This window comes from Saccopteryx bilineata, chromosome 11 (genome assembly GCF_036850765.1).
Source record: "Saccopteryx bilineata isolate mSacBil1 chromosome 11, mSacBil1_pri_phased_curated, whole genome shotgun sequence".
Lineage (NCBI taxonomy): Eukaryota > Metazoa > Chordata > Mammalia > Chiroptera > Emballonuridae > Saccopteryx > Saccopteryx bilineata.
In genome coordinates this window covers 70,848,012-70,875,967 of record NC_089500.1, presented here as the reverse complement: position 1 = coordinate 70,875,967, position 27,956 = coordinate 70,848,012, and the positions used below count along the sequence as shown (strand labels likewise).

Here is a 27,956-nt window from a genome sequence, read left to right as displayed (position 1 = left end):
AGGGGAAACCTAGTATTTCAACTCAGGAGTAAAAGAGGCTGAATCTCATTGTCTGAACGCGAACCTCTCTGTCGAGAGGAATTTCAAACATCAAATCCAAAGGACAGGCACACCTATGCTTTTATTTTTGTCAAAATAAACTAACTTAAGCCACGTGTTTTCCTAGTCAAAGGATGGGGAGTTTCACCTCTGTTCCAACTGGCTCTGCCTCCACTCTCTGAGCAAGCGGCTCTGATCCCTGGCCTCGGAGGACAGTTCTGGCAAACCCACAGAATGAAAGCTACGTCAGGCTGTCCACCCAAAGAGTCCCGGGTGGGCAAGGATGGCTGCTGGCCCCAGCTGGGAGCTGAGGAGGAAGGTGCCAGCCAGGCACCTCTGGGTGAATCTGGTATCCTGGTCCCCCGTCTCTCTGTCCCTTCTGCTATGGGAACACCCCTGAGAGAGAAGATGAGGAGCGGGAAAGAGTGGGCAGATGAGAGAACCCTCACAGTTAAAGCCCAGCATCTGCAAAAAGCACACGTCCTCCCACGAGCTTCCACAGGCCGCCTTGTGGGGCTAGGTGGTGGGAACATGGGCTTCTCTGACGAAGACCGCTGGGGCCTGAGAGACACTCTTCCCAACCTTGATTGGAAACCAGTGGGGAAAATGTCACTTCAAACCACAACTTTGTTCTTGAAAGAGTGGACCCTGTCAGAAACCTAGCGGGATTCTGGAAACGAAAAGGCGGGCTTGGGGGGAGGGGGTTTAGGAAAAGAACCCTGGACAGACTTGAATTCTCAGCACAGAGAGGACCGGCTTCCGAGAGTCTGTCAAGGAAGGGAGGTGGGGTGGAGGAATGGGAAAGGAGTAACGGGGAAGTTAGATAGGACACAATGGGCCAGGGAGCTTTGTGGGGTGGTGTGGCCGGTGAGAAATCCCGGGTGACCAGATAGCCAAAATAACTTTTCAGAACATTTCAAAAATATGACTTTAAATTGTTTGCTGTGTGATGTAATCTCTCCCCTGTGGCCAACAAATTTTCATTAAAAGTTCTGTTACATGTTACAGCATTATTTTTGTGGTTGTTTTGGAATAGGGGTGGGGGTGGGAAGGAACAGAGGCTGTGTTCCCTATGTGAATTGACGGCAGGAACTGAAGAAACGGCCCCAAGGCCAGAATACTGAATACTGAATACAACTTCCAATGAGGCAGAAAACTAGGGCCAGAGGTAACCACAAAAATCGATGTCCCCCCAGGAATTCACAGAAATCCTGGGGAGGGCATTGGACTTTCCACAGGACATGGGAGTTCAAGCCAATGTCATTTGAATCTCAAAGGACACGCTACCTCAGCTGACATTAGGTTACAAATAGGCTTGGCTTCTCCAGCTGGACTAAGCCTTACAAAACACAAAATGTGTCACCCGCCTCTACTACCCAGGGCCAAGCATGGGATGGCACATTGTAGGGCACAGTGAAAGTAAATGAATGGTCCATGGACGCCCCAGGTGCCACACTGAGAACTGAGAGAATTTAATGTTCTGGGGTATGGTGGAGGCTGAAGCAGGAAAGCCACTCAGTCTGGAAATGTCTCCCTCAATCTACATCTTCTGACCCATTAAGCTCTCTGGCCAGATAACATCAGCTCTGTGGCCTAAAGATCTGTAAACAGACCAGACCTAGTGGAGATGGTGGTGGAGTAGGTCACAAAGCGTTGTGTAGAACTAAACTGCTCTGAGTCTGCCCACACTTACAGAGTCAAGGAGGTGTACATGGCCCCATGGAAAGGGACTTCTGATCCGAAGGTCCTAGGGCAGGGGCATTGAGTGAGTGAGCTGTCTCGGGCCACAGATGTTATGAGGACTGGCTGAGGAATGTGTCATGTGGGGCTCTGGTCTTTGCCCCCAAGCACTCCTCTTATGCCCTTCTGAGGCCTTGCTGGGAACCCTACAGCCCAAAGACCCCCCAGTTCTGCGGCATCCCTACAGGGACCACGCTCTGCTCATAGGGCTGATGGCGCCACCTGGCGGCACAAAGGGTCTGACTCATCCTGGGAGCCGGGAAACAGAGGGGGTGGCTTCAGCGGCCCAATCCAGCGCGGTGACGTCATGACAGAGCGCCTTTTCTCCCCGCCCCTTCTCTCGCCCTGGAGCTGCCAGTACTCGACGTGGCGTCACCGCCCTCTACCCTTACTTTGCGTGCGTGTGTGCGTGCGGCGGAGGTGGCGGCGCGGGCCGGTCGGAGCTCGCGGCTGCTGCTTCTAGCTTTCCTGTCGCCGCTGTCGCTGTCCGGCTGTCTCGGACGGCGGAGCGGACCAGGCTCCCTCCCCGGCACCTCGGCAGCCGACGCCGCTCGGCGTGGGGCCCGGCGGGAGGGTGGGCGAGCGCGAGTCCGCGGGCGCCGCGCGGGCAGGCGGGCGGGCGCTCGAGAGGGAGAGAGGCGGGGGCGGCGGGTCAGCGGCGGGCCCGGCCGGCCGGGGAATGTCGATGCCTGACGCGATGCCGCTGCCCGGGGTCGGGGAGGAGCTGAAGCAGGCCAAGGAGATTGAGGACGCCGAGAAGTACTCCTTCATGGCCACCGTCACCAAGGCGCCCAAGAAGGTGCGGGGGCTCGGGGTGGCGGCGGGGCCGGGGCCGGGGCCTCTTGGAAGGGCGCGAGCGGGCGCCGCGCTCCAGCTAGTGCGCGGCTTCGGGGGCGAGGTTGGAGGGTCTCGGGGACCTCTGAGATGGGGGACGGGGTGGCGGGTGAGCCTCCCCGGGCCTATCCCGAGCTGGAGAGGCCGCCCCTGACCTCACTTTCCTTTGTCCTTAGGCCCTAGTCCTCCGGGATCTTTCTGAAACCCGGCAGGGCCGGGCCTTCAGTTTGCCCCTGGCTGTTCCTGGATGAAGGGCCTGGAAGACAGGAATGGGAGGGGGAAACCCACTCATTTGACCCCTGTGCCCGGCCCCTGGGGATGAGGGTGTACAGAACATCTCCGCCTGGGGGAGTGGGTCGGTCTGGTAGAGTTTCTTTGGGAGCAGTGGCAGGTTTATCTAACAACTGCGTGCTCGTGTGGAGGCAAAGAGACATGCGTGGGACTAGCTCTTAAACGCAGGTGAAAGCCGGGAGGGCAGCGCGAGACTGAAAAGAGGGCTATGATTTCCACCATCTGTGGCCGTCCAGTTCCTCCACACATGTCAGAAATGAACACTTGGAGGTTGGTGACAGCAGACCCTGTCATGGATACAAGTGAATCGTGTAGTCATGTGGGTAGACCACTCACGCGTCCCTTGAGAAGGGAGCTGGGGTGGGTTGGACCGGTGGGCGAGAAGGCACGATGGCTCATTCTTGACTGCAGTTAGGGAGGCAGAATGAGTTTCATCTATTGTGGGTTGAGCTCAAAGGACGTCCTTCTAATTCTCTCGTGGTGGAAGATTAAATGGCAGCCTTTGGAGCGTCCTGTCTCACTCGCTCTGGGATGGTGGAGTCGGGATCCCCAGGGCTTTCTGAGCACTTGCTGCCAGCCACATCTTGACTTGCCACATACGGGGCAGCCAGATCACAGGAGAGCAGAGGACCTCTGCAGACCAGTGAGAACTTGGGTGACTGTTTCCCACCCGCCTCTCTGCCTGAAGTGTTCCGTGGGGGCAGCACTTGTATAAGCTGAACAGAGCCGAGTTTGCAGGAATAGTTACAAGCCCTTGAGGCTCCTATACCTGAACCGGTTAAGCTGTCATAAGTGGGAGAACTGACTTTTTTTTTTTTTTTAAGGAAATGAACACCCCAGAAATCAAAGCAGGATTGAAAAGACAGGCCACTCTTGTGTGCCTTAGCTCCATTTACCTATGAAATTAAGATTTTACCAATAGGATCCTTTAACAAATGTTGTGAAAGATCCCTTGATTCTAAGGAGCCTGTTTAACCTTTGTTTTAGTGCTCTGAGTTCAGCTGACTGCGTATTGGAGCAGTAACCCTTTGTAATCTGCACTATGTAGAGACCGTCACAGCCTTCATAAGCAGAATACTTACGGGTAGTACCTATGCTGAGTTAGGAGAAAGACTGGGAAAGCCCTGGTACCCTAAGTCCCTGAACTCTCCCTCTCCCTGTTAGCTATCTGTTGTCTTGTTTCTTCAGGAATAGTTGCCTTTGTTTGCACTTGCCTTTATCTTACCAAGCTCTTATTCTTACAAGTGCCACTATTAATAAAGACAAAGTTTGTATTATAGAAGGTAAACTCCATAAAGTCAGGGACTCTTGTGCACCATTGTATGCGTCTTGCATGGCTCTGTACCTGCCACATAGTAGCTACTCAAATATTAATTGCCCACCTGGCTACTTAGTAATCCAGATGTCACTATGGCTGCCTACCAGGAATAAATATCCTTTTTCCTCTTTTCTTCCCTGGAGGAATATTGCTAATGTGTATTATTGTCAGGCCAAGTGCTAATGATCTTAGAGACTCATTCCATTTGCTGACAGAAGCAGCCTGGGCTAGGAATGTAGGAAGACCCTGTGTTAGTTTCCTTTGCTGGTAATTGAATCCCTGTGTTTCTTACTAATTTCTCTCTCTCTGAGCTTATTATGTAGCATTTACAACAGCACTGTATTAAAGTGGTTTATGATAACTAATTACCCTTTTCCTGGTGATGATAAAGGACGTTAATTTAGTTAATGAGTTGGTTGAGGACTAGTCAAGGTCACATAGCAGCAAGTTCGAAGTGATCCATTTTTTTAGAACTTCAGTTGAGTTGGATATTGTGACCGAAGGCCCTTTTGTACCTGTGCCATGTGTTGATACTGTGAAAATACATGAGAAAAATAAGAGGAAAAACGTAGCTTAGTGTGTACCGAATGGTGTGAGAAAAAGGCCTCTTCAAAGAGTGCTTTCCTTTACCTGTGCAGATTCCGATGTGGCTCTGGACCAAGGCATTCTTAGATTATTCCAAGCCCTTCGGCCCTTTGGGAAATGAGGACATTTCTGATGCCAGTCAGGGGCGGTAGGTTACGTCAGGGTGACCTTGATGGTCCTCAGATCAGATCCACTGTTAACTGGTGAAGTTTTATTCACTTTTTGGGAGGGGAGAGTAGATGTCCATCAAGTAAAAGCATAGATACTGAGATTTCTTCAGATAATCATGACTTTCCCAGTTTCATATGCCTTGGAGTCTGCCACAGTGCTGTGTAGCTAATAGGACTTGTTGGTTTGATTCTGGGCTTGACCTGGTTGTCAACAAGCCAATTGGCTACCACCTGAAGCAAGTGAGTTTCTGTGCCTCAGTTTCATCATCTGCCAAATAAATGCTTTTTGTTTGCAGCAAATGGAAATAGGAATAGGTTGGGAAGCAAGGTATAGCAAAACTGATTTTTAAAAAGAAGTCTGTTAGTATATTACACTCCTTTTCAGTGAGCATTTGAGCTGCTTATAACACAGGACTTACGCAATATAGATAGGAAGTCAAAACTCTACAAGTGAAAAATATTGTTAACTGAGGGCTGAGACAGTTAATGAGACTGATCATCACATGTAACTAAGCTTCCTAGGGGCCCAAGGATAAAGAGAATTTCAGAGTTATGGTCTTATTAGCAGAGTTAATAATGCACGCCAGTTCCATAGGAAGACAACTTTGTGCTGACACTTAAGTTCTAAAGGAAATTTTTGTGGGACCAATTTTAATTTCTATAAAGACTTGTTCACAGTGGTCACTGGTGATTTCAGATGGTATTACCAGGAAATTTGGGTTAGAAAGGAGTCCTTTAGTTGTACATTGTACCACAATTTAGCAGGGTCCTTGCTTAATGTTGGCGCTTATCAGTCAAACCAGTTTCCCATAATCATTGGGTAAATCCCTCTGTTTCTGCTACTTTGTGTTACAAAGGTAACAGCAGTCCTTGGGCCTTTAGAAATTGACATTGTGTCAAGGTGATTTTTTTATTGATAGAGTAAACCCAAATCTCCAGCTTTTTGATGAAAATTACCAGAATGGGCATGTTTCTCTGGAAGGCCTGTCAGCACGATTGCTCTTCTCTGTACTTCTGCACATTTGGAGGAGCTCCCTGGAGTGATACCTTAGGCATTTGCCCTAGGATTTGTGCAGTCAGACTTTTACCACCAGCACAAGAGGGGCAAGGAAAGAAAGAACACAAAAGAAGTTACTCTTACCTGACCAGGCGGTGGCGCAGTGGATAGAGCATTGGACTGGGACACAGAGGACCCAGGTTCGAAACTATTAGGTCGCCAGCTTGAGTGCAGGCTCACCTGGTTTGAGCAAGACTCACCAGCTTGAGCCCAAGGTCGCTGGCTTGAGCAAGGGGTCACTTGCACTGCTATAGCCCCCTGGTCAAGGCACATATGAGAAAGCAGCCACTGAACAACTAAGGTGCCGCAACGAACAATTGATGCTTCTCATCTCTCTGCCTGTCTGTCCCTACTGTCCCTATCTCCCTCTCTCTGTCTCTGTTACAAAGAAAAACAAAGTTACTTTTGCTTGCAGGATATACTTTATTTGAATAAAGCATATATGTCAAGGGGTCAGCTAAACTCAGGAGGCTACCAGGTAGAGCCCCAGCGAGTGCTGCATCGGTGTGAACCCCTTCAGTGAATCCGGGTGCACCTCTTCTCTTCGGGTTATATTATGGCTAATTCTTGGTGCAGTTAGTTGTGCAGCATTTACACCAGTAATTAGAGTCACTGAGAAGAGATTTAATAGGGTGACATTTGCTATCTTCCCACATCATTAGTATCTCTTGATTCTCTTAAGAGTGCTATTGTATTCATGGCAGTCTTTGAACAGGAGTCAGACATGTAAGAAGATCCTATCTTTCTTAGATTTCTCCGTATTTGATTCTGTTTAGTTAATTCGACACTAGTTTCCATATCACGTTGTTCTAAGCCAGGGGTAGTCAACCTTTTTATACCTACCGCCCACTTTTGTATCTCTGTTAGGAGTAAAATTTTCTAACCACTCGCCAGTTCCACAGTAATGGTGATTTATAAAGTAGGGAAGTCACTTTACTTTATAAAATTTATAAAGCAGAGTTACAGCAAGTTAAAGCATATAATAATCATTACTTACCAAGTACTTTATGTTGGATTTTCGCTAAGTTTGGCAGAATAAATCTTTATAAAACAACTTACTATAGTTAAATCTATCTTTTTATTTCTACTTTGGTTGCTCCACTACCACCCACCATGAAAGCTGGAACGCCCCCTAGTGGGTGGTAGGGACCAGGTTGACTACCACTGTTCTAAGCTCATTAGACTTTTAGCTTGTGACAGCAATCTGTTCATTGTCTAGGTCCTTTGCTGACAAGATTACAAATGTGGACCATTTGTTTTATCAGGAGGTTATGGTTTGGATCCATTGTGTTACCCAATGTAATATTCTTGTAAATTGGTTTATCAAGGTTTTTTTTATATAAATAAATTTTTATTTTAATGGGGTGACGGTTTATCAAGTTTTTAATGTTATTTGGTACATATTGAATACAATCCAGAGCTTTAGTTAACTGTGACTTCTAATCAGTTTACTTTGCCACCTCATGTAGTTAAGAACTGTAAACAAGCATTTTAATGCTCTCTTAGGGCTGTTATTTAAAGGAATTGGCCAGTAAAGGAAACTCATTTATACCTGCTTATTTCTCAAGTTTGGGAATCTGAACATTAGAAGGACCACCCTTATTATTCTGAGTGTAATAATTCAGAACACATCATAGTGAGGTGAGTGAGAAGTATCCCCATATATGGAGAACAACACATTGCACTGACCAGGGAAATCTGAGAATCCAAAATACTACAGGTTTTCCTTCCAACTTTTGTCAACACTGTCAGTGCCTTGCATATCGTAAGCAGTTAAAAAGTCATACATAATTGTGGCCACCTTTTCTCTTCTGATTCTATATTTCCCGTTGACTCATTTAGGGAGTCCCAGTGTTGCTTGGCTGTTCCATGACACATCTTTAACTTTTCCTTTTTGTTCCTAAAACTGAGGAGTAGTACAGTGTAAGTCAAGTAGTTGATTTTTGGAGTCAGGTTTGCCTTCAATCTCTACCGTCTAATGGACTTGTGATCTTGGACAAGTGACTTAACCTGTCTGAGCCTCGTTTTCTTCCTCTCCTCCCCCCCCCATCTCTTTCTTTATTTCTGTCTTTTTTATCTGTATGTGACTTTATTTCAGTCTCATTCTTGAGAGATAGTTTTGCGGGGTCCACAATTTTAGGTTGACTTGTTATTTTCTCCACATTTCAAAGGTATGTTTCCCTCCTGGCCTTAGTTATCATGAAATAAAAGTCAGCTGCCTTTCTATTTATTTGTATATCTATCCCCCCTTTTTTTTCTAGCTACTTTTTAAGTTGTTTATGACTTTGTATCACTCTGGTCAAGGACATGGACTTTGAGCCTCCATTTTCTTATCTGTTAAATGAGGAATAGTAATAGCACTACAGGATTATCAGGGTAATAGCATTTAGTAAATACTAGTGTATCTGCTCCTTTATACCTAGGGTGACCATACATCCTGGTTAGCCTGGTACAGTTGTAGTGTATCCCTCTTATCCCAGTATGTTTGTTCAATTAGTGCTGCCTTACACTCTGAAAAGTACCTTGATTTATTTGAGATATTCTTAAAAGAGTTCAAACAAAGATGTTTTTATTAGAACAGCTTTTCAACAGCTGACAAAAGTGTTATTTTGCGTACAACTTACCACCTGTTGCACACTAAAGTAGACGCTGGTTTCTAAGAAGTACACAGACTATGGGAGAACTTACTTAGAGCTTGTGATGAGGTTGGATCCTCTCTACCCGGCTGACCACTCTTCACCCCACCCCCCATTCCACACAAGGCATAGAATGTGAGTGTCTAGCTGAGTCCAGGAGCTTATTTCTCCGATCTGCAGTAGTTTGGGAGTCTTCCCAAACTAGAATCCTGGAATTACATGAAACCAGTAAAGATTCCTCTGAGCTGTGACTACCCTTTTACGTAGTCACCTTCAGATGGCCTCTCGGTGTCCTGCAAGGCCCTCCCCCAGGCACTCTCTTTCTACTCCAAACAGTCTGCTCCTCATTACGGGTAACTGACGTTCCCCTGAAGAATCGAGTGGCCTTTGCTCCACAGCTATTACAGAACTCGGATGAACACCCAGGCCTTTGTTGACACTCAGACTGGTTTCATTTTTGTTCTTATCTCTGTTCATTTTTTTCTAGATGATTCAACCCAGTGCCTAAATCTCAGAATGTATATATTAAAGGTACACTTAGCAATATACAGTGGGGCATAATCATTTACTGCCCTAACAGGACACAAAGTAAAAAAGCTTGATGTACTACTGGCAGAAAGTAGTACTAGAAGTGCTGAGATAGAGAGTGGAAAGGACTTTGACAGAACCATAAACCTAGGACTCTCCAAGCACGTTGCTGCTTTCTTTTATTTATTTTTTTAATTAAGTATAGTAGACATACAATATTATATTAGTTTTAGGCGTACCATGTAGGATTGTACATTTGTATACCTTACAAACTGATTACCACGGTAAGTCTAGTAACCATCTGTCATTGTACAAAGTTACTATGATATTATGGACTATTTTCTTTATGCTATACATGACATCCCCTTAACTTTTTATTTTCTAACTGGGAATTTGTACCTCTCAATGCCCTCTTCACGTTTTTTGCCCATCTCCCCCGCCCCCTGGCTACCATCAGTGTGTTCTCTATGAGTCTGTTTCTGGTTTTTGTTTTTGTTTTTCAGATTCCATATGTAAGGGAAGTCATACACCATTTGTTTTGCTCCTGCTTTCTTGCCATGAATGCCCTAATGCCTCAGCTAATGTGCCTCTGTATTCAACCTGCAGGGCTGTATGTTCTCTTTTACCAGTCCAAACCAGTTTACTGCTTTCAAAATGGACACTCTGTACTCAGCTGTGTGCTAGAACAAGGCTTAAACAGGAGGGGTGGGGACTGCTCACTTTTGTGCTGTTCATCTTGGACCTGTCGCAGGCGTAGTTCTTTACAGTCTGAAGAAATGCCCAGCCAGAGCAAGTCCTGTTGTTGATAGACTCTTCTCTTCCGAACCTGTGTGTGTGTGCATCAGTGGAATCCCAGTGAGCCTGGCACTCAGGGTGCCGAGGCAAGGCTCACGTGCTGGTCTGCATGGTGCACAGCTCTGAGCCGGATGGTGAACTGGTAAGTGGCAGAGTGAAGGGGTCACATGCCTGGAGGCGGTGAGTGCACCGGGTTTCATTCATGTGGGCCTGAATGAAGCTGTTCACAGCGCTGTGCTGTGAGTACTGTCAGGATTTGGAGAGTTCTGTTTTTAATAAATGGCTCCAACTTTCTAGTACTCGAATTACTTGTATTAAAGTGGAACTTTGGGGCAGGGGTTTCCATGAGCATAATGGGAAGTACTTTATCACTTTCCTGTAGGACTGGCTTGACCTCAAGTCAAAGTTACTGGGCTGTGACCTATTCTCCTGACTGGTCTTAGAATTCTGAAATCAAAAAAGGGACCTATCAAGGAAGTTACTAGGACAGAGATTCTGCTCTGTCCTCTTTGATCACCTCCACCCCATATCCTTCCTCAAAGGCTTTAAAGAAAACCTATTTGGGCTCTCATGACAGTTAGCTTTATTTTGAAGTTGTGGAAAGGAGCTCTTGCCTTGCATTTTCAAAGTGTGCACCCTGATTCTGTTTCTAATTTCAGAAGAGAGCTCAGTAAGTAGGCAGATCTCTGTGGAAGGGGAAGAACTTACATAGGCTTCTCTTTGGCCAGTCTGAGATGTTCGCTGGACCACAGCCCTTGAGGGCTCATTTCAAGAACTCATGCCTACTGAAACCAGCAACTTTGGGGGGTTTGTGCTGAAATGATTTTCAGTACTGACTGATATTTAAATCTTTTTCTTCATTTGATTTCTCTAGACCAAGCATATTGAGGTCAAGGGCTAGATACCTCACACATGTGTACTATGTATGCCTCTCAGTACTTGTTTATTGAGTTAAATATTGTGAGATGATTGTCCCTAGGAGAAAGTGAGTTTGGCTCACTTTCCCTTTCAGGTTGGCCTGGGGTATTTTTCTAACTTAGACTTCTCCCACATGGGTGGTAATGGAGAACCATGAACTGCAGATGAGAAAGTATGAGAATTTCTAACATCTTAGTAGATCCCTGTATCTGCCAGAAATCGCTATGGTATGAGACTTGAGAATACGTGACCGCCAGCTTCTTAGCTCAGTAGCATGAGAACCACAGGACAGGAGTCTGGAAGCTTAGGGATATCCTTAGACATACTCCAGAGCTAACTTGGATTTCCCATCAAGTTTTTTGTTTTTGTTTCTTTTACAGAGACAGAGAGTCAGAGAGAGGGATAGACAGGGACAGACAGACAGGAATGGAGAGATGAGAAGCATCAATCATTAGTTTTTCGTTGCACGTTGCGACACCTTAGTTCATTGATTGCCTTCTCATATGTGCCTTGACCACGGGCCTTCAGCAAACCGAGTAACCCCTTGCTCGAGCCAGTGACCTGGGGTCCAAGCTGATGAGCTTTTGCTCAAACCAGATGAGCCCACGCTCAAGCCGGCAACTTCGGGGGTCTCGAACCTGGTTCCTTCCGCATCCCAGTCCAATGCTCTATCCACTGCGCCACCGCCTAGTCAGGCTCCCATCAAGTTTTAAACTCAGCATTAGGGACACTGGCCATAGTTGTAACTGGTAGTCTGATTTTCACATGCTCTTCATTTAAAGAATAGAGGCTTACTCTTAGGGTGTTTGAGTTTGGAGACCAGTGATGAGTTGAACAGTTTCATTTCAGAATGTCTGTTGGGGTCCTGGTAACAACAGCTCAGCCCAACAGCACCTTCTCAGTCTGCAACCTTGGCAACCCTTCCGGACCAAAGGCTGAGTGGGGTGTTCAAAAGCTGTGTATGTCCTTGTCTTTGAAATACACCTCTGTAGAGCTGAAGTCTTCTGGGAACTGGGCCAGTGCTTGTCCTAACCAGGCACTAAGACTAGTTGGCACTGAGGATTTTGTGTGTGACGTTTCCCTAAAGTAGGTGACCTCGGCAGGACTCAGGAAAGGGAGACCTTCAGAATTTTGCCGCTTTGGAAACAGAAATAGGTGCTTCCTATATGGCAGATGCATTCATTTCTGGTAACTAGTTCAGTTTCTGTGGGTGGCCAGGTGGTCTCCAACTTCTCATTCAGGGCTTGAGTTTTTAGTGCCCAGCTTCAGAGCACCAGACTTCTTAGCAAGCAAGACATGAAGATTCCCAATGTTTGGTTCTTATGGAGAGCAGCCCAGCTGGCTTGTTGTGCTGGATTAGATGACTTGTGAATGTTAATTATACTGATCAATACAGTGGCCTTGGTAACAGACTTGTAGCTGCTGTAGAATCTGTTTACTTCACATTTATAACAGAAAAGAGACCAAGCTGGTTGGGAACATGGTGTTCTGAGTGTAATAAACTGTATTGTGCATCCAAGGAAAATTGTGTGCCGGGGTACTGACCCTGTTGTACCCCTTCCCCAGGATTTCCCAGCGGGAAGCATTACTCTGGGGGTGGTTCTGTTACTTTTTGTCAGTTGAGGGTGAATTGAGGTTGGCAAAGACTTGGCTTTTCATGAGATGGGGTAAAGGCAGTTCCTAAATCATAAAGGTTAGAAGAGGAGCATCCATTCTGGGAGACACCTGAGTTTTCTACCTAGTTTATAATTAGGAGTGGAGAGTTAATGAGATTAGTTTCAACCCTTGCATTCAGGAGAAGGAACCCCTTCTATCTGGGGAGTAGAAGGTCTGGAATCCTGCTCATTCTTTTCAGACTCTGCAGGGAAGGGATTAGCTGAGCGCTGGGCATGTGTGAAGTGAGAGCACCTTGCCAGTTTTTACTGAATTTGGACCAAGTCATTGTGAAAATACAGTTTCTTCCTCAGACAAGCCCTTGGTCATGTTCTCCTGAGCCCTCCCTGGTGGATCCGTCTGATGGACGTAACAGGTGGAGGTGTTTGTAAAGGCAGGTTCTCTACTTCCTTTGTCTTACCTGTTTTGTCTCTGAACAAGATGTAGCTAACCCCTTTGTTCCCTGTGCTCCTTGAGTCGCTCAAGAGCCTGGTAAACTGGTGTGCCTCAGTTTCTTTATCAGATCCCGCCAAGGTCGCCCCAGACCCGTACTTCTCATGGAGTGGGAAGGAGTGGAAGTTACCAGTCATGTAGGGAGCTTTTTCAAAGTTTATGCTACCAGAGCCCTAACCCGGCCTACTCACTCAGAATAGGGCGGGGTAGAGGTAAGGGGCAGCCGAGGCTGGGATGGTGCAGCGTTACGAAGCAGCTTGAAAGAGCCCAGCTTGAGAACCATTCTTTCAGAGCATTGAGCAAGGCTGGCCACGCTTGTTAGGAAATTTGGGGTGGTGATGCAGCTGCCACCTATCTTGGGTGACTTCAGCATTGAGGAAAAATCCCGTGTCCTGTGTGAGAGACCCTGAAAACGACCTCTACTTACCCTTCTTTTCCAAGGTGTACAGAGTAAGCTCTGACCAGAAATCCTGCAGCCCTGTCAGCCCAGGGCCGAGCTCTACCTGTGCCCCGGGCCTGTGATGGCACTTAGAATGCATCGGTGAACAAGACAGTGATTCATATCCTGTAGAGTTTATATTCTCGGAGGTTATTGTTTGGGTCATGTAAGTCTAGTGTGGCAGTTGTTAATCATTTGGGGTTTGAAGCTCTAGCAGAGCTGTGTTCGTCTTCCAGAAGTACATACATATATATAACAGTTTGCATGTATGGGGAGTTGGCAACCTGAAGCCCATCCATGGGCCAGATTAAAAACCTAGCGTGCTTGCCCAGAATTGAGAGTGTGGGGATTGGGTTAGAGGCAGGCCATGAGTCGGGTGTTTGGGACTGTTATGTCCTAGCTAGACTGGGTGGTAGTTCTTTATCTGCACAGCCAAGACAGTCTGCAGAGGACTGGTGGGTGTCTCTGGGTAAAGTATGAATGAGGAATGGCTAGGCCTCCACTAAACCAATGGCATTTCTTAAGTCTGTGCCTTCTTTAAAACCCTGAGAATGATTGTGACTCTCCTCGTTCCCACTGAGCTTTTTGGACTTCATGGATTAAAACTCAGGTCAGAATATGAGGGTTTCATTAACATGATAATTTATATTATGAATTCCTGGACTAATAGTGATAGTAAAATTATAAAGATCACGAGAGGGCATTTTAGTGAAATTCTGGCATCAAAACACAGAAAGTTGATTGAAGGGCTAAGGAAATAGCCAAAGAGTGAACTTGGAGGAGGATGATAGGGTAAAAGGAAGGCAGAGCGCAGAAAGACTGCTGACTAAGCAGGTGGGCCAGGGAGCCAGGAGAGCAGCTTCCTTCTTAAGCTGTGTGAGGGGATTTGAGACTCAGACAAAAAAATTCCTTTCTAGTCTGGAAGAGGTCTGTTACTGTTGTTTGATTATCAAATAGAACTCGGGATAAAAGGGAGAGGACTTTCTATATTAACGTCTCTCTTCCTGGAAAAGTTGGTGTTTGACTTGCCTGAATGACCAAACCCTGCCTCGGGGTTAGGAAAATGTGTAGCATTCTAGTACTACAGAAACATGAATGAAGTTCAGTTTGCGGCACTGTGAGAAAGAATTACGTAGAAAAAACACGGCCGGATTGAGAGACTGGGTGCAGCAGGCCTGCGGAGTCCTGCAGCAGTTCTTCCTCTCCCTCCCAGGATCCCAGGAACCCGTCTTTACTGTAACCGCAGGCCAGGACCTGCTGGGGGCTTTGCAGGGATGTTCTTTTCTCTGCCTGAGGTCGAAGGGGAGCTTTCCATACCCACACTCAGAGGTTGCTGAGGAAGTGCTGTAGTCAAGGCCTTTGGGCTGGACTTCTTTAATTTCAGAGCCCTTCAGAGAGCAGAGCTCACAGGCCTCCCCAGAGGAGCCAGGAGGCTCTAGATTAGGCGTGGCCAACAGTTTTTACCCCCGGGCCAGATTAGAAAGAAAACTTTTTCACAGGCGGTTGAAATATTAAAATTAAAAAATGTTAAATACAAAAACAATTTAAGTAAACAAAATTTTATTATGTAATTTGTTTATGAATAAATATAAGTGAGTGAAAAAAATTTTAATATACAATATTATTTTAATAAAAAATAATTACATACCGTATAAATATCCAAACTACCGAATCAATGGAAACAATATTTAATTAATATAATGAGCTTGAAGGGGTTATATCGCAAATAAAACAATTATTTCATTTTACAAACAGCCCTGACACATTTTCAGTTATCAACTGCAGCTATTGTCTATGCTACAATGCCACTTGATTCAGCACACTTGACCACAAAAATGACAAATTGTTTGACCTTGGATGCACACTGGCAAACTCCGCCTAAAAGAATGTGGATTTCACATCACCGCTAAATGTCAAACAGTTCATATCGAGTACAAATGAGTGCAAAAGTTGTAAATCTTTATAATGGAATATTTTTAAAAATAAAGTATTGCGAAGCCATTTCATCAATTATTGGAATTCTTTTCCGCATATCACTATTTTCTTACATATCTTGATTTCCAATAATCAAAGATACTTCCACTTCTGAGTAGCTGAGATTTTAAAGTAGCGGAGAATATTAAAAATTTAATTGCTGGCCGCATAAACTGATTACACGGGGCAGATCTGGCCCGCGGGCCGTATGTTGGCCATGCCTGCTCAGATGGTTCCAGTGGTAACTGCTCTCCAGCGTACAGAAAAACTTTGCCATGAAACCTTCCAGCCTGTTACTCTAGGGCATCTCATCATTTGCTCAATGGTGCCTTAAAGCCAAAGCTACCTAACCCAGGTGGAAATAATCACAGCCAGTTATCTTTATTTTCTGTTTTTAAAGAAGCCCTTTAAAATGTCAAAGGAATTTCAGACCTCACTTCCTGGGTGTGTTTAAAGGTTCTATTTGGCTTGTGGAACTGTAAAGTTAAAACCTGATACTGAGTTTTTAGAATAATTCTATTAAAAGCCATATAACCAGAATTTTTGTCTTCATTTATCAAATGAGTACTTTAGATAAATGTCTACCATGGATATGAAACCAAGAATCAATCATCACATTTGTTACTTAAACCCAAAATATGTCAATAAAATTAACAATCTTACAAGAAATGTTTTTTAGTTGTAGTAGAGTCAGAAAGGTGGTACCAGAAAGTGAGAAACGAAATGTGTCTTTTGAAAAAAGTTTTACTTGCGGTCCCCAATTTAATATAATTTGTTTTGTGTTGGGAAAATCCAGCTTTGCTAGATCTTTCGGACATGTAAGGTGCACGGTGACTTGGAGTGGGTACTGTTTGGCACACTACAGATGAGAGAGGGACCCTCGTGGACTGTCCTCATTTTAAGGGCATGTAATCTGATTGTACTGATATTAGTGTGAAAGAAAAGTTCCCCATCACCGTTCTTCATAAGATGAAGTACCTTAGAAAGCACATTTAGGAGTAGATTCTCTGTTGCCTGTTGTAAAAGGTGGTCATTTCTTATGAAAATAGCCAGCAGGTTTCTCAGATGACAAAATACCATACCAAATTGAAAATCTTATATAAATAAATCCAGGTGGTATTGCTAAATTGCTTTTGATGTGAGTAGGAAATTCTGGGCCATTCCTTTCGCCCTAGTAAAACGGTCAGGATTAGACAGCCCGTGTATTCTCCTCTCCCCTCCATCCCCAGAGAGAGGAAGCTCATGCCAGAATGAGTCTGGGCTCTGCTATCTCTCCTCACTCCTTCCCAGTCTAAGAAGCATCACCTCTTAATGGTGATTCCGTGGCAACTTTAAAATACTACATTTCTTTGCATTGTTTCACTTCTTCCCTACATCAGGCTAGATTTTGGAGCTAAATTCTTTTCCTTCCACGCCCTGACAGATGTTCATCTGGTGTTATAAACCCAGAAGGCTTCAGTGCAGCAGTACGCTGTTGTAGACTGACCCCTTGAAAATAAAGGGAAAAGCTGCTGTTTCCCCCAGCCTATTCCAGCTATTCCAGAAGAACGATAGTAGTACTTACGGGTTTTGTAGAGGTTTGGGATGGTGTGTAGAGGTAGTGTGTTTATGTTTTGCTTTTTTATTTTTATTTCGTTGTTGGTGAGCCAATCACTTAACCCCCACCCTTGTTGAGTTCTGTCATCTGTGAAGGGATAGCTCCAGCATTCAATGGATTCCAAAAGGTTTTGAAAAATACAAGTCCTCTACTACAGTATAAGGACATCATAGGTAAGTCACTAATGTTAGGTAGGCTGCTTAAGCTAGGAAGTCACAGAAATCTAGGCATGTGGGCCTTGGTTTTCACAATGCTAGTGAGTAGGTATATTTCCAGCTTCTAATCAGCTTTAAGTAAAAGTCCTAATTTACTGGTTTTATGTCAAGCTTTGAAAATACAGATCAGTGATGTTCTAGCAATGTTTTTGTTTTGTTTTGATTTTTTTTTTGACAGAGTCAGAGAGAAGGATAGATAGGGACAGACAGACAGGAAGGGAGAGAGATAAGAATCATCAATTTTTCGTTGTGGCACTTTAGTTGTTTATTATTGCTTTCTCATACGTGTCTTGACCGTGGAGCTACAGCAGACCAAGTAACCCCTTGCTCTAGCCAGCAACCTTGGGTCCAAGCTGGTGAGCTTTGCTCAAACCAGATGAACCCTCGCTCAAGCTGGCGACCTCGGGGTCTTGAACCTGGGTCCTCCGTGTCCCAGTCCAACGCTCTATCCACTGCACCACGCCTGGTCAGGCTCTAGCAATATTATTTATTGGTAAAATTTGCTGACTAACTTTTCCTGTGTAAAATTTGATCTTGACTTTTGGTTTGCCATATAGCCTAAAGCAAGGGATTTTTATCTTTGTGTGTCTGTCTGCTTTACTCATTAGAAAATGGCTGTTCAGAAAGTCCCAAGTCAAGACAACCCAGACTTATATATTCTGGTGTGTGTGTTGGCGGGTGGAGCACTTGTACGGTATTCATTTGGAGCAAAAGGTAGCTCTTCCTTTTAAATAGCCCAGCTTGTTCCTTATAGGTGGCTTTATACCGACACTTTTACCTAAAACTAAGCATATACATCTCAAGTTAAAAAGTCCAGAAGGATGGCAAATATTGCCTCTCTAGAATGAAATATACAGCTGTGGTTTTTTTTTGACGTGACTGATTATCTTTCATAGATCTTTGTCCATGTGTTGTGTCTGTCATCTCTCCTTCTAGAGGCTCTTTTGTGTTTTGTTTTTAAGAGCTGGGAAACTAAAGCCAACTACAGCTAGCTGATCTTTAAAGTAATTTCACCTTGCCCTTTGGACTTGAAAATATTGTCTCACTACAGTATGGGTTCTGAAAGGTCCATTCCACTCACAATACCTGTTACTACATAGTTACTATTTAACATCGTCTTTAAAGTCAGATTATTTTACTTAGTGTTGAGTTTTGATCACTTTTTCCATCCTTGAGCCTCTACTTTATGGGAAGCGGTGGAGGCTACTGGAAACAGATATAGTTTCCATCTCATTAACTTTACTGGGTGTTAGTCTAGGGTTCATAAAGCTGACCTGCGTGGGCTTGGCGGCCACTTACTGGGAGCTGCTTGTAGTTCTGTGTATGCTATTTGGCAAGTACTTGCATGTCATTCACCTCTAGCTAGCTATGGCCTTCCCAAATGCTAAGCTGACTTACAAGCCATATCACTCAAGCAAATATGTGAAGTGGGTTTGAATTTGTAAGATGTAATTGGCTCTCAGCTTAAGCCAGACTTCCAAGTCAAGGGAAAAAGAATTATTCTTACACGTCTGTACTCTTGTTTCTTGGTAGGGTAAGACATTATACATATGGTATTTACTCAGTCCATGTGGGCACCTTCCAAATGCCAGAGAGATACCATCTTCTTCCTGGAGCTGTCCACTAACTGCTAACGTTCAGAATTAACTTTTTTTTCCTCATAAAAAATTCATTTGAAGAATACAGATTTACCTGTTTGTAAAATTGACAGTTTTTCATCTTAAAGAACATACCATCATACGTTTCCAGTTTAACTTTTCTATTAGAGAGCAAGACTGTCAATATTTTAAAAGAGATACAGATAGGAAAATTAAAAGTTTAAAAAATGCTCATGTTAAATATGAAATGGAAATATCAATGTGAACGCATGAGTAAACAAAAGGATTGATTTCTCTCTCTACCGAAAGAACCTGGAAGCGCTGACACCCCTGATAGCAGTCAGCACACCTTCTCCCCAGGTGTCAGTTTCAGAAAACGTCCTGGAGAACTGGCTGGCTCCAGGTCTGAAGCAGAGCAAGACCAAGGTGCTCCTGCTATGTCTCCTGTGTCAGGGAGGAGGTATTCAAATGGGATCAAATCAAACGGGCAGAAGAGTCAGCTTGAAGGAGGCTCTCACAGGTCCAAGTTGGGACAGTTGCAAGTGTAACATTGAATGAATAAAACTATGAATGACAAGTAAAAGAGAAAAAGGAAGAAAAGCTTTTTTAGAATGCCAACTAATTTGTTTGGAAAGAATGATAGAAAAAAAGTCATGGTTCTATGAGCCTGTTCCCTCCCTGATATAACTGGTTCCAACAAGGATTATGAACAGATGGTAAAATCAGTAGGAAACAGGGTATTCACAGGCTGACAAGTATCAGTCCACAGATTAACCTTTACATGCAAAAAAGAAAGAGTACCTTCCAAACAGTGACAGCCCCACTTTAGCCAACAGTTCAGTTTAGGTGGAGCAGCCTGATGCTGTGTGTGGCACCTGATCTGACACAGAGTGAAGTATGCAACATCCTCTGTGAAACAGTCTTGCTGAAGTTTTAACTTCTTCCTAATAAAACCTCAGAACTGAACTTCCAGTGTACATGAAGGAAACAGTATGAAAAATTCATGCTATGGAAGATTCTGTAAGGCAACTGGCCTGGACTCCTCAAGAAGAGGCAGCATCACAGGGACGTGGCAGGGGCGGAAAGGCAGAGGTCTGTTCTAGATTAGCAGAAACTGAAGGAACCTACCAGCTAAGTGCATTTGGTGAACCTTGATTCCATCTGGAGATAGAAGAATTGGGGAGGCTGTTGAGTCTACAACTATGAAAGCCATTCTTGAGATACAGGAGAAGTTTGAATGTAGGCTGGATATTTGATGATAAAGGATTATTGTTTTGTTGTTGTTCCACTTATACATTCATTGATTGACTCTTGTATGTGCCCTGACCTGGGATGGAACCTGCAGCCTTGGCGTATCAGGATGATACTCTAACCAACTGAGCAACCCATCCAGGGTAGATTATTGTTAGTATTCTTAAGTATAATGTTATTGTGGTTCTGTAGGAGAATATCTTTGTTCTGATAAGATGCATTCTGAAGAATTTGTTGGTGAATCTTCATGTTTGCCACCGGTTTTTGTTTTGGTTTGGTTTTTTGCAGAACCATTTGAAAGTGTGCATTTGTACATCTGTATAACATAGAGAAAGCAACCTAATATGGAAAATGGAAATCTTAGGGCATATACGTTTCATTATACTATTTTTTTAAAATCTCATATGTTGAAAAGGATCATAATAAATTTAGAAGAATAAACAAAGTGCAACAGTGGTGTGTGTGTGGGGGGTGAGGTTGAGGGGACTGTTGGTGAATCATAAAAGTCATGGGTATGTTTCAGGAACCTAGATTTCTTCAATCGCCTGAACAAATAATTTTTGTAACATGGACTTGATAATTCAATGTCAGGCACAAAGAATGACTGGCATGCTTTCATATAATTGGTGGTGGCTGAGGATAGCAAAGTGTGGACAGGTCGATGCTGAATAGACATCAAAACATAGTGCGGATATGTGTTCTGCTCTGTTGTAAATTGTGGTTTTCAGAAGAGTAGGAAGCCCTTCTCTGCCCCACTGACAGCCATTTTTAACCTCCTCATTTTACCTCTAGTTGGCAGTTGGAAGCCCAGCTCACTGGTTTTTACTAGATCACTTCAGGAGATAACAGAAGCCAGTGAAGAGCGTGTTCTCGTGTGAAGAGAGCAGAGTAGCTAAGGGTAGACCTGCTCTTTGGCAGAGTTTTCAAGCTTTCTGTTCCTTCCTTACCATTAAGTGACTCAGCAGTGTGGGCCCTGGTGTTGCCTCTCCCCTTCCTTCTCCCAGCGCTGATGAAACATCAAGTTGAAACCCATTTTGAAAGGAGTGTTTCTTCTGACTGGAATTGGATGCTAGCAGTGAGTGATATATCCTGTTACTGTTGAGACAAGGAGACAGTGGAGTTAGGAGAGTCGTGTGTGCTGTGATTAGCTTGCCCATTGCTGCCCCCCAGAAACTCAGGCTCCATCTGGGAAAATTGAGAACTTAAGAAACTTGAGCCCTGGCTGTGGCACAGTGGATAGAGCGTTGTCCTAGAGCACCAAGGTTTCTGGATTGATCCTGAGGTCACCAGCTCAACCCTGAGGTTGCCAGTTCGAGCTCTGGTCAAGGCACATATGGGAAATGTGAGAAGCAGTCAACAGGTTCCTAATTAAGTGGGACAAGAAGTTGATGCTTCTTCCTTTCTCCCCCACTTTCCTCTCTCTCAAAAGAAAAACAAATTTATAAAAAAAAGAAGAAGAAGAAACTTGAGACCAGGAGGTAGGACCTGGTTTCTTGGAAGACTGGTTTCTGCTCTGGGAATGGAAGAGGTGACTGAAAGGGCTGTAGATTGGACTCTGTGGCCTGAGCATGATTCCCTTGAGATGAATTGTTTCTTGGTGGTGTGGCTGAAGGCAGCATGATGGGAAGGGGATGTTCCTCCTCTTCTTGGGCTATTCCCTTTACCTAACTGAAAGTCTGGAAGACTTTGGACTTATATGGTTCTTGTACCAAGAGGTTCTTGTTTGTTGCTGTTTCTCTGGTTCCATCTGAAATGGAATTAGACTGATCAGTGGTAAGTATCAAGAAAAGGTCTTACTGTTCAGGCCGACAGCCATTTCCTCTTCTTTTCCTCTGAAAAAAGAGCCAGTGAGAGAAGAACCTGTGGAATCTAGAGAAAGAGGACGATGGCCAGAAGAAGAGGGAAAGAGCTGACGGAGATTGGGAATCCTGAGAGGTTTATAGCACACTGCTTAGTAATTGACCTTGTTAAAATTTCTAGCTTCTGACCCTGGCTGGTTGACTCAGTGGATAGAGCATCGGCCCGGCATGCAGACATCCCGGGTTCGATCCCCAGCAGGGCACACAGGAGAAATGACCATCTGCTTCTCTTTCCCACCCCAACAGAGGATAGCTCGGTTGATTCAAGCTTCAGCCCCAGATGACGATTGCTGGGTGGATCCCGGTTGGGGCGTATGTAAGGGTCTATCTACCCACCTCTCACTTTAAAAAAAATTCTACCTTACAATAGTCACTTTTTTGCTCGGTTGCTAAGTGTTAGCTAAGATATATGCTGACCATAATTTTAAAACAGAAAAATCTGCACACACAGTATGGTAGAGGAGAATGTGAGACAGATTATATAAATTTGGGACTGTCTCAGAAAGTCAGTGTGCCTGAAGAGGGATACTGGCCCTTTCAAATAGTCCTTAGCAGTGAGAAAGACCGATCCCTGCGCTGGCTGGATAGCTCGGTTGGTTTGAGCATCGTCCGAAGCGCAGAGGTTGCCGGTGCAGTCCTTGGTCAGGGCACACACAGGAACAGATTGATGCTCCTGCCTGTCCCTTACACTCTCTAAAACGTCAGTAAAAGGTAAAAAAAAAAAAAAAAAAAAAAAAAGATCCTTTTATTCACTTCTAAGCTATACTTTCTTGATGATTTGTTTTTCTAATAATTGCTCTTTACCTTGAGTCTGGTTCTTCATCCTTAGGAGGAAGTCTTTCTGAGGAAATTCAAAGCTGTTAGATTGGCATGTGAAATAACAGGTCTAATAACAAGTGTGACCTATCTCTGATTTTTGGAGGCCTGAGTTACCAAAAATCAAGATAAGGTTGTGAAGCCTATAGTATTTAGCATGTTCCTAAAGATACAGTAACATTCTATGACAAAACCTTTTGTGTTATCATTAATTACACTGTGGGTCAGAACACATCTACAGATTGGAAGGGGCCATATTTCCTTCCACAGATCTTTCCTGGAATGGCAGTAGTACTTAGTTGGTACCTACCAAATGTGTTAACTAAAATAATATAGTGAGTATTATCCTGATCACCATCCCTTGGCCAATTTGTCATAGTGGAATGCTATTGGTTTGTGTGTGTGTGTGTGTATGTGTGTGTTTTTCATTTTTTCCGAAGCTGGAAACGGGGAGACAGTCAGACAGATTCCCGCATGCGCCCGACCGGGATCTACCCGGCATGCCCACCAGGGGACGATGTTCTACCCCTCTGAGGCGTCGCTCTGTTGCATCCAGAGCCATTCTAGCGCCTGAGGCAGAGGCCACAGAGCCATCCCCAGCGCCCGGGCCATCTTTGCTCCAATGGAGCCTCGGCTGCGGGAGGGGAAGAGAGAGACAGAGAGGAAGGAGAGGGTGGGGGATGGAGAAGCAGATGGGCGCTTCTCCTGTGTGCCCTGGCTGGGAATCGAACCCAGGACTCCTGTACGCCAGGCCGATGCTCTACTGCTGAGCCAGCTGGCCAGGGCCGGAATGCTATTGGTTTTTAATTCTCTCTGATTTAGGAGCTAGAAGGCAAAATTCGGTGGGACCTGGGAAGTTAGTATAGCTAAGCTATTTAACATCTGAGTAGACAGACCCTGTGTTTGTAAAAGTAAACTCAGCTTCTAATGGTGAAAAATACCAATTAGCCGAACAAGTGGTCCACAACCATTTTTCTTCGGAGGCTTACAGAGAAGAGGTTGTCTGCAGTCCCTTTTTCTTGGTGAATCTGAACGACGATTCTTTTAGCTCACTCGGTCACTGGACTTACCTCTAGGTGGCAGATGTGCCATACCCCAAGATGTTTCTTTTGTGGAGCTTTTCTTCGCCATTCTCAGTAACACATGGAAGAGGGTCAACCATGGTGCCCACTGAGCTATTTGAAGAGGTGCTCTAAAATAGCACGTTAAATTGGCCTGGCGGTTAATTGGGTTTTTAAGGCACAGCTAGTAGACCTCTGTGTTTGGATGTGCCGTGTGGAAAATGGGTCAGTCTGACCTTCTAGCCTGTCTTAGATGTGGTAGAAGTTCAAGAGTGGAATACTAGTGTGGGTGTTGTGGGGAAGGCTATTTTATGGGGTGGTGAGTATCCAAACACAAAACAGCTCTTTAACAGGACTTTCTGACTTCAAATACTTTTTGGACTTTACCTATCTCCTTTTCCCACCCCTCCTCCCCATCCTACATCATACTTAGTCCTAGCATTTCCCTCAGAGCTGGCTTTGAAGAAACCCTAAAGGACACCAGTTAAGACTCAATAACGATTGGAAGAAGTCATGATAATAGGAAGTAATAATGTAAACAGGACAACTTTGCATTCATCATTGGATTTTGCTTTCACCTAACTGATCATATTTGGCTTAAATGCAGGGAGGCCAGCCCAGCTGGAAGGCTATTATTGAGATCTGGTTTCATGAGAGAGAGAGAGCCTCTAATGTCCAAATGTTGCTTTTGGCAACAGTATTTTTATTTACAATGTGAAGGTGAACAGCACTCCAGGAGGTACTTGGTTGGCCACGGGGAAGGCAGCCCGTAGCTGGGCAACCGTGGCTGTGATGGAGGTTGGGGGAAGGAGAGGAGACGAGGCCATCAAGCATCTTTGTGTAGCTGGACTGCCTCATCTATACACAGTGAAAATAGCAGAGAGCTACAAGACTAGATGGCCACCCATCCATGTCGTGGCTTGAGTTAACATTCTGCCCTCTTCAGGTATGGACCATATTTATCATTTCAGAGATGAGGCTCTGCACTGACTCCTAAGCTGCTTGCAATGCAGTCTAATATTTTTAGATGGGAGAGATTTGCTAAGCTCTAGGCGAGTGATGAGCTGTGTTAATACAAGGTGGATTATGACTAGTCAGTTCTCAGGGTGCTGAAGAAACACACTTCTATCTTGCCACAGCTGCCCCTCTGGTTTTTATTTTAAAAACTGCAAATGTTACTGCAGTTCCCTCTTCCACCCCTGGTAGGTGGTGTCTGGGAATATACCCAGAACCTTTTGAAAAGAGACTAACGGGAGGGAGTGTTACCTAATAGCCAGGAAAAGGGAGCAGTTTCCTGATAGGCTGCCACGTGAGGAGCAAGGCGGCAGGGGGAGGGGGCTGCCCCCGGAGTGGGTTCAAAGGCATCGATGGTCTCCTATTTTTTCTGCCACCAAAATAACTGTGTATTGGGTGAAAGTCGTTGCCTTGGTCCTGGATTAGTCTCAGTAAAACTGCTTTGCTGACGCAGAAGTCTTGTGAGCATGCAGGGGGAAATCCTGGCTAGGAGGGCAGATGCTGAGCCGTGGCACCTTCAATGAGTGGGGGGTTTGGTTTTCTTTTTTCTTTTTTTTGAAAGGCAGTTGTGCTTTTGACATTTAAGCTATTTAAAGTTTTTGCACCTAAAATGAAAAAGATAACTTCAGAAAATCTGGTGCAGTATATGTTGTTTAGCTTGAGTATTTATTTATTTTTGCAATTTTATTGATTTGCTCTTACAGGAGAGAGACATTTGCAAGCTTCCCTTGTCCTATAGATAATTATGAACACTTCCCCTGTGCAAGACTCTGGGCTACAGGCCCGGATATTCCAGGCCTGTGGGATCTGTCCTGAGACAGTAAAACTGACTGTGGACTCTGCCCTACCCCCCCCCCCCCCAATTTCACAGAATAGCCTAAAGAAGAAAACTGCCCCGTGGCGCGTTGCGCCAAGGTGGGAAGTCCACTCGGGCCTTTCTCTCAGGCCTGCTGCCCCAAAGTAGCGTCTGTGGCTATGACTGCATGGTGGGTCTCTGCTTTCATTCTTGGTGTTCCCTTGACTATGGCTTCATTACGTGTGGAGCTTCATTAGGGCTTCATTACCTGCTCATTCATTAACCGATTTGTTCATATTAGCTGCCTCTGCCCAGGCTGCACATTTAGTCTGAGTGCTACACTGCCCCTGATGCTGCCCTGGCTGGAGGGTACATGTGACAGAGGAGGGGGACTTTTGGGAGCTGTAACTAATGGGTAATTGACTGTTGCTGGCTTCAAAGTAGTTATAACCATTTTTGCTAGAATCACAGGGGAAAGATTTTAACTTGTAATAGTTTATGTTTCCAGAGATGTTTGCTGAAGACTTAGCTTAATGGATTCTCCATGGGAACATTGTCAGATTGTGGGGAAAATCTCCATTCAGATTCTCAACCGATTCTGTTTTCCAGGAGCTCAAGTTTAAAGAAAGAGGTTATCAGGGTTTAAGTAGGAATTCAGGAGGAGGGTTTAAACCAGTAATAGAAGAATGTGTTTTCATACACTTGAGAAACATCCATTAATTTGCTTATAAATCTGAGCTATTTGCTGTTTATTTCCAAGTTTTCCAAGTATCTTTCAATTACAGAGTTCTGGTTTATTTCTTTTAAGGTAAATTTGGGGTTTTTTTTTTAAGATTTTATTTAGTGATTTTACAGAGAGAGGAGAAAGAGATGGGAGAATGAGAAGTATCAATTCATAGTTGCTTTACTTCAGTTGTTCACTGATTGCTTGTCATATGTGCCTTGACCAGGCAAGCACAAGGTTTCGAACCAGTGACTTCAGCGTTCTCGGTGATGCTCTATCCACTGTGCCACCCCAGGTCAGGCTAAAGAAGTTTTTAATGCACAGTTTACCAAGTCATTATTTTCTTTTTCCTTTAAATTAGTCCTAATTAGTCAGAATTTATTGTGGTGTGTATGTGTTTTTTAATTTGCCTTTCATTAGTGTATGGTATTTTAGTGGATATGGAAGCTTCTGGCATACCACGTGGGCTCTGTGAAGTACATGGTAGGCCTGTGACTATTGGCACCCCAGTGTTTGTCACCATTTCAAGGCATCTTTTCATAATTCTTTCCAAAAAGAAGACCATTGCTCACTTCAGGATAAGAATGTGCTACAAGAGAATATTCTGGAAAAAAGAAAAAAGCAGAAGCACAATGAGATTATGCCTGGTTTTTGAATGAGTTGGGAAGAATGGTAAAGGACTTAATGTATCAAGGTTATAAAAGGAAAGAAAACTTGGAATAGGGGAAGGAAAATTTGTCAAATTGGACAGATGCTAAAAGAAGTTGGGTTTTAAGTCCCCCGCCCCCTGCCAAAAAATTTTTTCTGCTGAAACAATTGGGCAGAGACAGTGGTTGACATTTTGGAAAGAGTCAGAGGGTAGCCTCTGCTTCTCCTCACTTCTGGTGGGAGAGTTGCTGGCTTAGCAGTAGGAGCTACATGGTACCAGCTTTTCGGGAAGACAACCTTATGGCCTGAAAAAGTAGAACATTTCATAGAACCCTTGTAAGCTTTCACTGTTTTTCTTTTCTTCTTATAGCAAATCCAGTTTGCTGATGACATGCAGGAGTTCACCAAATTCCCCACCAAGACAGGCCGCCGATCTCTGTCCCGGTCCATCTCTCAGTCCTCCACTGACAGCTACAGTTCAGGTAGGTGTGAGCTTCAGCTGTCCACGACCTCTCTTCCCTGTTCTGGATCCTGAAGCAAGCTCTGTCCCCAGAGCTTTTATGTAGAATCTGAAATACCTCATGTCAGGACTGCCCATCTTTGTGCCGAGAGCTGATAATTAGTGGTTGGGCAATAAGAATTTTCCCAGCCAGCCTTGTGGCTGGGGACGCATTTGTCATCTTGAGGCTTTCTTCCCCTGACTGTCTCTGTGTGTGGTCTGTGGCCAGCGCCTGGTTGGTAGTTCTGGGCCGGTTCCCACGTTCATTGTTTACCAGCCCAAATGCCAAAGGAGAGATCAATGGTGTTGGCTGACGGCACGGGACTGGAAAAGAGGTGTACTTTGAAAGCATAGTTCCTCATTTCTTTATGTAAGACCCTTTTTCTTTGTCTCCAAGATTGCTTGAATTTTAACAGTAAAACTTAGTATTTTGGCCCCTTTTGTTTGC

General features: G+C 44.5%; 1 protein-coding gene across 2 annotated transcripts in view; it reads left to right on the top strand.

Annotated features, from left to right (window-relative positions):
- The first annotated feature begins 2,168 nt into the window (after window positions 1-2,168).
- The window catches only part of AHCYL1 (adenosylhomocysteinase like 1), a 38,538-nt gene continuing 12,750 nt past the window's right edge, over window positions 2,169-27,956 (top strand). Inside the window, exons 1-2 of one of the 2 annotated variants that reach the window (XM_066246280.1) lie at window positions 2,169-2,578; window positions 27,380-27,491. In XM_066246280.1, the coding sequence (XP_066102377.1) occupies window positions 2,459-2,578; window positions 27,380-27,491 (232 nt within the window). In that variant the 5' untranslated portion in view covers window positions 2,169-2,458. The remainder of the gene's footprint in view (window positions 2,579-27,379; window positions 27,492-27,956) is intronic. The other variant, XM_066246279.1, reaches the window with a different exon arrangement.